This window comes from Haliotis rubra, unplaced genomic scaffold (genome assembly GCF_003918875.1).
Source record: "Haliotis rubra isolate DU_JTF1 unplaced genomic scaffold, ASM391887v1 Scf682, whole genome shotgun sequence".
NCBI lineage: Eukaryota > Metazoa > Mollusca > Gastropoda > Lepetellida > Haliotidae > Haliotis > Haliotis rubra.
The window spans coordinates 393,627-407,052 of record NW_025767393.1 but is presented as its reverse complement, the minus strand read 5'-3'; the positions used below and the strand labels follow the sequence as shown (position 1 = coordinate 407,052).

Below are 13,426 nucleotides of genomic sequence, written 5' to 3'. Positions count from 1 at the left end.
CCTAAAGGATTTTTGCCTGCATGTATGCACGAGGTTGGCACAATCACTACTGACTATGTGAACTTGCTTGAGAACCCCATCTTGTGTTGGTACTAATGTGTATACGTAAAAGTTTTACACAGGTTCTGTTTGTGTTTTGTGTGTCGCAAAACATTTTCCCCTTGAATATACATGCATATGTTTATTTTCTATACAATGGGTCAGGTAATGAAAAATATTGATGTTTAAGAGTCTTTGAATGTCCGATAGAAGTGACACACACTAACGTGAAAATCTACGGATGTCAACTTCTGTAATATGTTGAACACGATGTTGTGGAGTATATTTGTACTCCGTCACGTTAGAATATACATTCATGGGGCAAACAATGACAGAGAGCGAGGTACGCTATATATGCCGATTTTCTATGCATTACCTTTGGAAAAAGACACATAGGTATGAATTCATTGTCGTGAACAAAAATATGAAACAGATGACGACTTATATTTCCCATTACCTTTTTATGTATAGTTCATCGCCCGTCAAGCATGTCTGTTGTCGAGGACCACGACATGGGAGGTAACTCTATCAGCTTCCTGGAGGCTGATGGCTTTCGGTACCCTATCGTCGACCCGGAAATAGTTAAGGGCATGACGCAACTGAAGGTCAAAGATGACGATATCTTCCTACTGGCTTATCCGAAATCAGGTATCTTCACTGGTATATGCCTACCACACCCAAAACCATACTGAAAAAAACTGATATTAAAAAAATAGGTGATAAATCGGCAGTTACAGCAACTAAGTCAACGGTCATGGTGAATTGTTTTGTGTTTTATATCCAAAATGTAATCTACAATCAAAACGGGTATTGCTTATTTACCACTCTTATTTAGTGAAAACATCCAATTTCAGTTTGATTATTCGGTGTCTATCAACTTGAGCAATCGCAAGTGATGTTTCTATTGATCGCAAATCACGTGTACATGCACTTGTTGTTGTTTACATTGATGTTGGTGTGGAAGGCATGACATGGTTATGATTATTAAAGTATTGATCAATAAAATAGAATGATGTTTTTGGTAGATATCGTGGAGATAATCGACTGAAGAAGAAGGACATCTGTATATATCAGCATAAAAATAAAACCACTATCTACTTGTGCTATAGATGAGTACCTAAATGACATAAATGGGGTATTGTACAGGAGAAACCTACTGAAATGAAAATTGTTCTAAGTTTCTTATGCGTTTATTGAAAAAACCCATAACATCCATGCTTGTCACGTCCTCACTCACGTGCTGTCAACATGGGTCGAGAAACAACAATGCCCGTATCAGTTGTGAAGCTAATAAAGAGGGTATATTCTTTCTTTTCGTGGGAAAAGAAATTATGGAAGAATATGATAAATTTGAATCGGGTATAGCCAAGAACAGCCCGAGCTGTGGGACTATCTGTGAGTTAAGTCAGGCATCATCAATAAACAGACCACGAACGGGAGTGGAGGGACCGTCTAAAAAGTGCGGAGAGGTATAAAGAAAGTGGTTGACAGTTTTGATAGGGGCATAATCGGGCGCGCAGTTCAAAAGCTTTATCGTAGCCGCATCCCTCCCACTGTCAAACGTATCCAACATGAAATTAGGGATACTATTTGTGTTTCAAGCAGCACTTTAACACGTGTTTTGAAGGACATGGGGTTCCAATATACCAAACGAGCAGAAAATAGACATTTGTTCAGAGAAGAAAAGACTATGGTCAATCAGAGATGTGCCTACTTGAGACAGATACGGGAGCACAGAGAACTGGGGTTTGACATTGTGTATACTGATGAAACGTGGGTGAACAAAAATCATTCGACAGATATAATGTGGCTGTCATGTGACATGTCCTCTGCACCTCAGATACCCTCAGGTAAAGGGAAAAGACTCATCATTTTACACGCGGGTAGGAGAGACTGTGGTCTGATTCCAGGATGTGTTGTTGATTTCGAGGCTAACAGCAGTGAGGGTGACTATCACAAGGAAATGAATTCTCAAGTCTTCATGGAATGGCTGGAACATCAACTGTTACCAGAGTTACATAACCCAAGCGTTATTGTTTTAGATAACGCTTCTTACCATAATGTGAAGGTGGAATCAACAGTTGCCCCAGCCATGGCCAGCAAAAAGTGTGTGATGCAATCCTGATTGATAGATCATGATGTTTCTTTTGATGCCAAAGACACAAAGCCAAAACTTCTTGAACAAATAAAAGTAAACAAACCTAAACCACAGTACCAAACCGATGCTCTAGCTGGATCTCAGGGACATGTTGTTCTGAGAACTCCAGTGAGACACTGTGAACTCAACCCTATTGAACTAATATGGGTGAATTGCAAGAACTTCGTGGCGAAAAAGAACAGCACGTTCAAACTTTCAGATGTGAAACGATTGGTACAGCAAGCTTTTGAAAGGATTGACAGTGAAACATGGACAAATGCCGAAAACCATGTCGTGAAGATTGAAAATGAATACTGTGAGGTTGATGGGGTTGCTCAGAGTGCTGTCCAACCAGTGATTGTCCATCTTGATGACAGTAGCTCAAACGAGTTATGAGACGACCCTCCACTTAAAGCATGTGCATTTCATTCACGTTTTGATTGACAGACGCAATTGACATGTTATAGCCTGTTACATACTGTTTGCTGCATCAGGTATTTTGATTCATTGTAACACATATTTATCGGGTAAAGTCCTAATTTTATATGACACAGTAAAGTTTTAAAGCCCTATTGAGATAGTGAATTATTGTTAAATTTCATATTTTATGAATTCAACTACGAAGTTGATAACGTTATTGATTTATTAAAGATAACCATCCACCTAATATTTTGATTTCTACTTTAAGTTTGTGATCTAGCCTTATAATTATAATTATTGATTATAAAAAGGTAAACACTTCATGATTAAGAGAATACGATCCTAATAAATACGCTTTTGCCATGTTTCCATGGGACTACCAAGTGTAACAAATGCAGTGCTTAACGTAGATGCATCATGACGCCCAGGTACACACTGGCTTTGGGAAACCACATCCATGCTGCTCCAGGGTAAAGCGGAGACCATCCCTCACTGGAAGAGTAAAGTCATGGTGGAGTTCCAGCCACAGGAAGTCATAGACGCATTCCCAGGATCCCCTCGCGTCCTCAACACGCATGTTCGGTACAACCAACTTCCGGCAGAAGCGAGAGAGAAGAAGTGTCGAATTATCTTTGTTCTGAGAAATCCTAAGGATGTTGTCGTGTCCTCCTTTAACCATCATAAGGGTTTCAAGAATCACTATGGGAACTACAATGGGTCGTTTAAGGATTATCTCCCTTTTTACCTGGCTGGGAAAAGTAAGTCATTTGTCATTTCTTTGTTCTTTTGTTTGGTGCGGATCCTAGCTTATGGTTTGACCATTTGATATTCAGATTACAGAAACTCTTTTCAGCTAGTTACTGGTGTCTGGTGTATTTCAGGTCATACCTTTTTGTGAATATTCGTCCTGAACAACCTGACAATTTCACAAAATTTTGGTCCTTTCCGATTTAATCAAACAATGACCTGAGTTCTGAGTTATTGTGACCCATCTCATCAAACAGCACAAAAACGGAAAATGAGAGAGCAGACGGCAATTTTGGGCTGATTATGGGACAGTAACGTGCATAAACTACAAATTGAATATGGTAGATGTTTATGTCGCGTGGAATGCGCCGCATTATAATAACGATTTAATTTTCAAAGACCGTGACGCAGAATGCAAAGTGACGAATAATTTAGGCACCAATCTGTATAACATATAAACCAGCACCATTACCTTCTTGTAGCGGACTACGGGTCCTGGTTCGACTATGTCCTGCAGTGGGAGAAGGACATCGAGGCCCAGCAAGACCGACACCCTATACACATAATGTACTATGAAGACATGAAGCAGGTCAGAGATTTCACAGCTTATGTTAACGAAATAAATGTGTGAAACAAAAAGCTCAATTTGTAACGAGGCATGCTATTCAGGGAATAATGATCATCACACACAATACTGGCCGTCTAACTTGAGATGGAATTTGTGATGAGGGAGAAAAGCCAGCTCCTTGTATATCCAGGGTATTAGTAATCTTAATACAATGCTCGTCTTCTTGTAACTTGTAACTTGTGACATGAGCGGCAACCATTAGCCCCCATGTGGTTGTAGTACACCCCTAAACACTCAAATCCAACTTTATAACACACCACTGCCCCTATAGAATATCAACCTGTGCAATATGTTAAATTTACCCCATTGGTAACGAGAGGTTCGTCTAGTTACAACACGATTTGTCCTGGCTTTTGATTGACAGGCGTAGTAATGCGTAATCAAAAGCCAGGACAAATCGTGTTGTAACAAGACGAACCTCGAGTCGTGGGTGGGGTAACAGACTTGTACCATGAGATTCCGGCAGTGTGTTTCAAACAAAGTGGCGGGAAAATGAGTGCACCATATGACGTCATGAATATCACGTCATACGCGCCATCTTAGGTCGTTTAAGTTTTCAAAAATTAATTCTCAACCATGGAGGACGTGGAAACAACTTTCTTACCCAGCAGTGATAGCGTGAATGAGTGCAATGAGGAAATTGATGATATTACACTTTCCCAAGTTGGTCAGGCGATGGAGTTGAATTTAAAGTTTCACTCCACAAACCACTCCGGGAAGCGCACGTGTGCTACACGTTTGTACGAAGAGGGAGTAGAAGAGCAGGATATAAGGTGAATAACCGGGCACAGAAGCGCTGAGGCAGTGAGAAAATACAAGCGACCGTCACAGTCTATGTTGTCAGCCATCGAAAACAAACTGGATCAACCTCTTGCACCTAAACAAATGAAAATGGAGCCCTCTGCCACTGTAAACGTGGCGTCGCAAGTCACGGAGACGGCGGCATCCACACCATCTATTGTGTATCAAAACTGCATCTTTAACTTTTAATTCCAGATTAAAAAAATCAATCAGACGAACTGTATCGGAACTGTTTCCTTCAATTTCAATTCAGGATTGAAAACAATCTAAATGTTAATTTCTTTGCTCTTTTTGTAGTTTTATACAAATGTTTTAAAATGATGTTCATTTGTTCCTAAATAAATTTGTCAACATTGTACTTGTTTTTATGTTCTACAATGTATCTCAACTTCCTTCTGGTGAAACCTGTTTACGATGACGTCATAGTTTCGGCACACGAAAGGGGGCGGAGCGAGCATTATCCAGTGAGAATCAGTAGGGCGAAACCATGTAGTAACTAGCAGGTTACAACATGGGCAACATCAACGAGACGCTCTCAGCAATATTCATGTTATATACAATATATGATAGAGTCTGGACTAAACATCATCGGACAGAAATTGAAGGGTGCTGTCCTCACCCGGAGTTGGTGATTCAGTTGGATTTAACGTCTCTTTGAACAGAATTCCATCTATGTAAACACGAGACTAACTTGGTACCAGTGCATGTTAATACTGTTCTTAGACGTGTTCTACTTGATTGGTTGGTGTTAAACGTCGCAGTCAGCAATATTCCATCTATATGGCGGCGGTTTGTACATAATCGAGTCTGGACCAGACAACCCGGTAATCAACAGCATGAGCATCGATCTGCGCAATTGGGAACCGATGACGTGTCAACCAAGTCAGCGAGCCTGACCACCCGATTCCGTTGGTCGCATCTTACGACAAACATACTGCTGAAGACCAATTCTAACCCGAATCTTCTCGTGTCATTCCACTTGCATGGGCATGTTGACAAACGTGAAAAAAACATAGTCTGGTCGAACCTAACTTCGAACCCAAAATCTCCGGTTTCTGGCATGCCGAAGAGTTGTAACTCTGTAAACTGAACTGAGATGGGTTGAAAGCCTGGACCAACAATATCCCCTTTTTAAACCAGAATCACCATAAACATTTTGTTGAATAACGATGGTCTTGTCCTCAGAACCCCTTGGAGGAAATCCGGAAGTTGGCAGTGTTTCTGGGAGTACATGCTGATGACTCACTCTACAGCGCCGTGGCAGAGAAATGTTCTTTTAAGAATATGAAGGACGACAAGAAACCATATGATCCCAAGTTCAATGGCCAGCTTATTGTTTATAGGAAAGGTAAGCTGAAGGAATGAAGGGTATATAGCTCCGTAATTGCTATTGTTCGTTCCGCTTGTTATATAACGACGCACTACTGACACACTTCCATTTTAAGAGACTTAATAGTATATATAATAGCGGAACTGGATCACTCCCCTTCTTCCAGCCCTTTCGGCTCAGTTTGGCTCCCAGTCCCCACTAAAAATCAAGGTCTATGAGCGGGACATCCTTGGATGTCCCCGCTCGTATGAAGGTTGAAGACTTTTTAAATATTGAATAGTGGACTTTTCACTGTTTGTTGCAGTCGCACTACTTTGTAGCAACAGTTGCACTAAGGCATCAAAATTTGTTGATATTTTTTTTGCTTACAAGTGCACATACTTGGTCAGTGCTACTTGTTTTGGTACTTTTTTCTGGCACACACAAAGTAGCCCAACACACAGAACACAGTCGTACACATAAAGTAGTCGTACACAAAAAGTAGTCCAATGTATAGAACCCAGAAAAGTAGTCCAACACAAAAAGAAGTCCAACACAGAAATTAGTCGAAAACAGAAAAGTAGTCGAGCACAAAAAGTAGTCGAACACACAGAAAAAGGTCGAACACAAAAGAGCAGTCCAACACAGAAACGTAGTCCAAGACACAGAAAAGTAGTACAACATGTAGAGCAGAAAAAGAAGCTTCCCAAGAAATTGCATAGAGAAAATGGAAAAAAGTGACACACATGCACACACACGCCGAAGGCCCGGGTTCGATTCCCCACATAGGTACAATGTGTGAAGCCCATTCCGGGTGTCCCCACCGGAATATTGCTAAATCCGGCGTAACACTCACTCACTCACTCACTCACTTTGTTCCTCGTTCCAGGCCAAGTGGGAGACTGGCAGAACTGGCTCACACCGGAACAGAACGAGATGTTTGACAAGCTGTACCAGGAGAAGATGAAGGACAGCAAGTTCAAGGACAAAATGAGGTTCACACTGGCATAGGCACATTGTAGGATATGACACACCACGTATGCTAAATGGTATATATAATGACGGAATCACATACACAGTAATCACTACACCCATGGACACAGCCAACGCTGTAGTAGCTGCTGTTCTAGTTTACATATTTTATCCATAATATTGTTTGCAGAACACACGGAGAATGAGAAATCATATCTCAAGCCACATACAGCACGCATGCATTTAGTCAGCATAGCAATATTGTTCAAAGCGATTGTTGAGAATATCAACCTCATTATTACTTCATGCTTGACACGCTAACCTGATAATGACAAATACAAATGGGTATTTGAAATTTGACTACTGCATTTTCTTTTGGTAGTATTGGACATGAAATTGGAGACAAGAAGATATTTAGTGGCTTCAGTCTGGGCTAGTACAAGCATCCGCACATACACATACACACGCATGCACGTCGTCATATGAGCGAAATATTCTGAAGCACGACGTTAAACCCAGTTTCACCTCACCTCACCTCTACACAAGGTAAAAAAAATCTCTTTTAAAGAGGCCCTGTTGTTGGGCTGTATCACAGCTGAGGTGAAATTGGGTTTAATGTCGTGCTTGAGAATATTTCATATGACGACGTGCATGCGTGTGTATGTGGATGTGTGGCTGCTTGTACTAGCCCAGACTGAAGCTGGTTTTATAGTGCTAGCTCACTGAGATACCATGCCGCAGTAAAGCATTAATGCCCCACTCAGACACATTATACTGACTCTGAGCCGACAGTCCTTCTTGTGCCCATTAATGCCCGGCGCCAGACAGGGACCAAGAAGAACCATATTTTAACGTCCTTTGGTATGACGCGGTCGGGGATCGAACCTACGACCTTCCGCTCTCCGGGCAAACGCTCTAACCACTGCACCACGGAGGCGGTCCAGCTGACAGAGGGTAATCTTTAAATTTGGAGAAACTGATAAATACTACGTATTCTTTTGAATGTAAACATTGAACGTTTAGGAAAAGATACTTTTCAACTATTGCTCACAACTATATATGTAACCTGGGGCTAAGAGTTTCCGGTCAAATCAACTGTGAACAAAAAAATGCTGATGCTGACGTGACATTAGAATATATTTTATGTGAGCTTCATTCACTTAACAACTTTAACTCAACAATTGGAAATTAAAACGGTTGGATGTCGGAGTGTGTTTTTTTCTTTTCAAAATAAGATATTAACTACATGTGAGTTGTCAGCGTCGTCTCTAAAACCAAAGTGTCCTCCAACACATGGCATAGTTTGAGTTGCTGATTTGAACAGGGTGGTTGGTCTGACCGTATCGTGTTTTGTAATGAAATCATTTATATTATTTATTTGTTTCCTTCTGGGACAAACGTTTTGCACCAAGACATCTTATTCCCCATTGTGTTTGGCACCATAGCTTCGGTAGGACACAGAGGTATGATACCTCTGGTGAATGGTATGATCTTGGTAGGCTGCCAGGAACAGAACCCTTCTGACACTCTGGGTAATGTAGTGGACAACTGCTGTCCAGATTATTCTTTGTGTGTTTGACTAGACAGCGCTTCCTGGGAGAAGTCCCATGAACTGTCTTGGTTGCTAGTGATGGGGCAAAGGTCCTGAGCTCATGATGCCAGTGCCAGGAGATCCCGAACCCTTTATGTCCCATCTGTTTTAATCAGTGCATTATAAACCCGAAATAATGAGTGTACAATGCCATGTTCTCCATAAAGTCAATGAAGGCGCAAAGCACTGGCATTGTATCCGGTCAAAGGATCATTGTACACTCTATTTCCGTTTCCTTGGGAGTATATAACCAACAAAACTATGTTATTTAGAAGCATGTAAATGATTCGTCATAAGTTCTTTTCAGTACATATTCTTGAACAACACAGCAAAGTATTACATCTACAATTTCACTTCCTACAGTTTAAAACTGTGAGTGTTTTTGTGAAAGATTCACGAAACATTCTCACTGAGTATTCCTGGTGATATCATGTTGTGAGTGAATATGGTTTTGCCGCTTTTAGCAATATTCGAGCTCAGGACACCAGAAACATGCTTCTCACTTTGTGCCAATGTGGGAATCGGAAGCCAATGGTTTATTCACCCTGGGCCAACAGATCAGGAGGTACCAAACCAAGGGCACCAAGAACAATGGGTAGTCTGACGACAGTGTACTTGGGACCAAAGCAAGACATTACAAAAGCGAGGTCCGCATATGCATTCAATAACACGGATGAATTTATTTAATTTAAAAAAATCAGGTTTGTTGGCAGGAATTTGTCTTCTGCTGTAGATGGACCTATTCCATATAGGCACCATTTTCCATGACGCCCTGGACATGCTGAGGCTCAGAGCAACAAGCACGTTTAAAGTGGTAATGGAAACAACGTCTAAGATATGCTGTTTGTGCCAAGGAAGAACACGCCGACTTCATCCGGGCGAAGGAGTCAGTTATACTGCTATTCTGTTCCACACACTGCATTTCTGTTTCTAACATATCTTCTCCTCAAATGAACGACTCTGGGCAGACTTGGTGAATGATTTCACCTGGTTTTCTACCATCGCCGTACCGTCCAGCAATACATAAACGGCATAAACGAAATCAAGCTCAACTTGATTCTGTCCAACAGCCTTGAATTGGTTAAAATAGCTCAGAATGTCCTAGCGTTTCATCAGATATATAATGGACTTGTAAATGCAAACATATGGAACTCTGGACAAAGAATTTGCAGTTACATTGTCGCCATGTACTTCTCCATAATTAAATAACAAAACTCGTGTTTTTGCGGACAGTGGTATGGAAGGATGGAGAGGTGTCATGTGTTACGAAGACAATGCATCGTGTACATCGCCTACAAGATAAGAAACATACAACCCTACTACCCAAATCAAAGATGTTAAAACATTCTTATTCCAACTTGTTTGCTAGGATCTTTGGTAATCCTCATGGTAATGATATAGCTGGTACTTCTGGAAACATTTACTGTTACAATTGAAATTTTGTAATTGGTTTTCAATAATCTGTCTCTCGTCATTGAGCCTGAGCCTTGAGAATTTAGTGGTAACTGTTTCAGAATCTGGGGCACCTTCGTGAACTCTTTTTTAAACAGTTTCTGGTTCCCGGTTATTGCTGACTGCCTGACTGAGTTTAGTTTTACGCCGCTTTTAGCACTATTCCAGCAATATCACGGCGGGGGACACCAGAAATGGGCTTAACATATTGTGCCCATGTGGGGAATCGAACCCGAGTCTTCGGCGTGACGAGCCAACGCTTTAACCACTAGGCTACCCCACAGCCCCTCCCGGTTATTGAGTTATGAATGTTGCAAAAACGGCGGAATAATGTAGCTTGTAATGCACACGTCATGTATGACGATATTGAAATGTAATATACGATAGGAAATATATTGTCATATTTTCAATTCTTAATGTGACTAATGAAATCTTCAAAGTTTAATCATATATGCATGTGCCAAAACATATTTTCAAAGCCTCAATAACGCACAGATTTGTCGACGCATGTGAGAGAGCTCACTGACATGCAAATCTTTATCCACAAACCAACCCGTTACCAGTCAAAGCACCCAATAGCATACGCATCCTTCCCCCAAAACAACCTCTGTCACAAGTTTCACTTCAACCTTTAAATTATCACAAGTCAAATCACCGAAAAATTACACATACACTCTTGCCGACAAACCATCCTGTTACAAGTCAATAGCTCTATCACTCTCTTTCTCTCTTCCTGCCGCAATGTGTGACATTATACATGCCAACTAGTAAAAGTTGGAAAAACTATTTTGGAATGATTTCATAAAATGAATTACCCTGTCCCTACGCCGTGTGGCAAATGTGCATGTCTCACACGGATTGCATGTCACCGGGATATGAGGTTAGATACTGTTTGGCCTTTACGCTAATGATAGCAGCGGGAATATGTCAAGTGCAGCGTTAAAAATCAAATTACAGTCAGACAGTGGAAGGTTGCCTTGACGAAACTGTATAGACCCCAGTCTGTACACTGACGCCTCACTATGTGCGAGGTAAGGACGCTCACTATAAAGTACTTAACTCCATGAACAGTTGATCGTATTCCATGATTTTATTAACATGATTCTGTCTGCATCGATGAGCTTGCCAGTGACTTGAGCTACAGTGATACACAATCACATATAACCAAAGCAACTATTTAATGGGAGCTTAACATAGAAAGTGTGCGTGTGTCAATATACGCTATGTACAGAGCAATGTACCCTGCCAGATCAAACTGATCAGTAAAGGTTGCTTGGGTTATTTTCGTCTAGAATATTCACTTATGGTTAAAAATATACTGTATACAATCGAACTCAACTTTGGTTAGTTGAATTGGTGTCACCCTGTTGACTCGCTGCATGTCATCGTGACCCAGTACTCTACAGCGCGTTTCAGTTCCCCTGTTGGCTCGTTGTGTGCCATTGTTACCCATGGCCAGTACTCCACAATGCATTTCAGTTCCCCTGTTGGCTCATTGTATGTCATCGTGACCCAGTACTCTACAATGTATTTCAGTTCCATTGTTGGTTTGTTGTATGTCATCTCGACCCAGTACTCCACAATGCATTTCAGTTCCCCTGTTGGCTCGTATGTTATCGTGACTCAGTACTCCAAAATGCGTATCAGTTTTCCTGTGGGTTCGTTATGTGTCTACAATGCATTTAGGTTCCCCCCATGGATGCTGAGTGTCATCGTGACAAGCCCTCAAACTCCCTCAGAGATGGGATCGTTGTGTGTCATCGTGAGTAGGGACTCCACATGACCCAGGACTTCACAAAGCACTTAAATTGCTCACAGATGTGTTCAAAACGTTTGTCAAACATACTGGTAGGTAAGAATTTCTACACTGTGACATGAACACAACCATGAAACAAGTAACGACATATATTCCTCATTATCGTTTTATCTGTGGTCCCCACAGTGTTACGTCGGCCATTCAAGCATGTCTATTGTCGTAGACCACGACATGGGAGGTAACTCTATTAGATTCCTGGAGTTCAATGGCTCTCGGTATCCAATCGTTGACGCAGCAACAGTCAAGGGCATGTCGCAGCTGAAGGTCAAGGACGACGATATCTTCTTACTGGCATATCCCAAATCAGGTATCGTCACTACCGTATCCCTCCTCTTTCTTTCATCGTTTGACATATCATTTACCAGATATTCAGATATTTGCAAACACTGTCGATCCTGAAATGCTGAGAACTTATCTCCTCATGTTATCACCATTTGCACAAGAGTGTTCGTCTGTACACTATGGAGGGACCCGTGAAGACCACGATTAGAATAGGTCTTCAGCAACCCATGCTTGTCGTAAGAGTGGAATAACTGGATAGGGTGGTCAGGCTCGCTGACTTGGTTGACACATTTCATCGTATCCCAACTGCGTAGATCGATGTTCATGCTGTTGATCACTGGCTTGTCTCGTCCAGACTCAACTATTTACAGTCCACCGCCATTGAGCTGGAATATTGCTAAGTGTTGCGTAACACTAAACTCACTCGCTCACCATAATAACGGGGTAGGGGGTACACTACCTCTGCACACAAAAGTGAGTGGGTTTAGTTTTACGCCGCTTTCAGCAATATTCTAGCAATATCACGGCGGTGGACACCAGAAATGGGCTTCACACATTGTACCTATGTGAAGAATCGGGCCCGGGTCTTCCGTGTGACGAGCAGACCCACAGCTTAAACAATAGGCCGTTTTCTGTCGTGTCTCGATAGGCTTATCAAGCCAAGCTGTTAAGTATTAAATTATTATATGTAGTTGTTTGCTTTCTTTGGACATATAATGTTTTATGTTACAATGTATTAAAGACGTGCGACAACTACAACCCTTTCACAACTACCCTTTAAATTCGCCTCTCGTGTCATGCAGGATTACCAGTACTACTACACCCTCACCCTCGATAAGGTGCCTGACTGAGGGTGTAGGTTCGAATCCCGGATGGGACTCAACTCCAAAGCACCACAATTTGTACTTTACTAAGACAGTGTAATCCCAAATATAGTATATATTACATTTGACCACTTTCTAAATGGCATTGTGTAATCGTCAGGGCCAAGGTATGGAGGGACGGAGGGACAGTAAAGTGGGCCGATCAGATGGACAGTGATGGACCCTGAGTATATAGTGATATTTGAAGAGAGCGTTCATAGCCTGTTTCCAGGTGTAACAGTAAAAAGTATTAATTGGATGTTCTGCGTATCACCTCCAACTGAGCAGGTTGGATGTGTATTTTCTCGGCATTCAGACTACTAATAGTCTGGCAATGTGAATTTTGAATTTCATGAATTATAATTTAAT

General features: G+C 41.4%; 1 protein-coding gene across 1 annotated transcript; it reads left to right on the top strand.

Moving 5' to 3' along the window:
* Positions 1 to 526: 526 nt before the first annotated feature.
* LOC124258100 (sulfotransferase 1B1-like) lies at positions 527 to 7,550 on the top strand. The gene is made up of 5 exons (XM_046692168.1): positions 527 to 687; positions 3,025 to 3,354; positions 3,799 to 3,932; positions 5,958 to 6,120; positions 6,971 to 7,550. The coding sequence occupies exons 1-5, from the start codon at positions 528 to 530 to the stop codon at positions 7,090 to 7,092; spliced, it is 909 nt and encodes a 302-aa protein (XP_046548124.1). The 5' UTR covers position 527; the 3' UTR covers positions 7,093 to 7,550.
* Positions 7,551 to 13,426: the final 5,876 nt, after the last annotated feature.

Coding starts and splice junctions, on each gene's coding strand:
- LOC124258100 (XM_046692168.1), top strand. CDS start 528: ATGTCTGTTGTCGAGGACCACGACATGGGAGGTAACTCTATCAGCTTC. Junction 688..3,024: donor ACTGGCTTATCCGAAATCAG/GTATCTTCACTG, acceptor CATGACGCCCAG/GTACACACTGGCTTTGGGAA. Junction 3,933..5,957: donor ACTATGAAGACATGAAGCAG/GTCAGAGATTTC, acceptor TCTTGTCCTCAG/AACCCCTTGGAGGAAATCCG.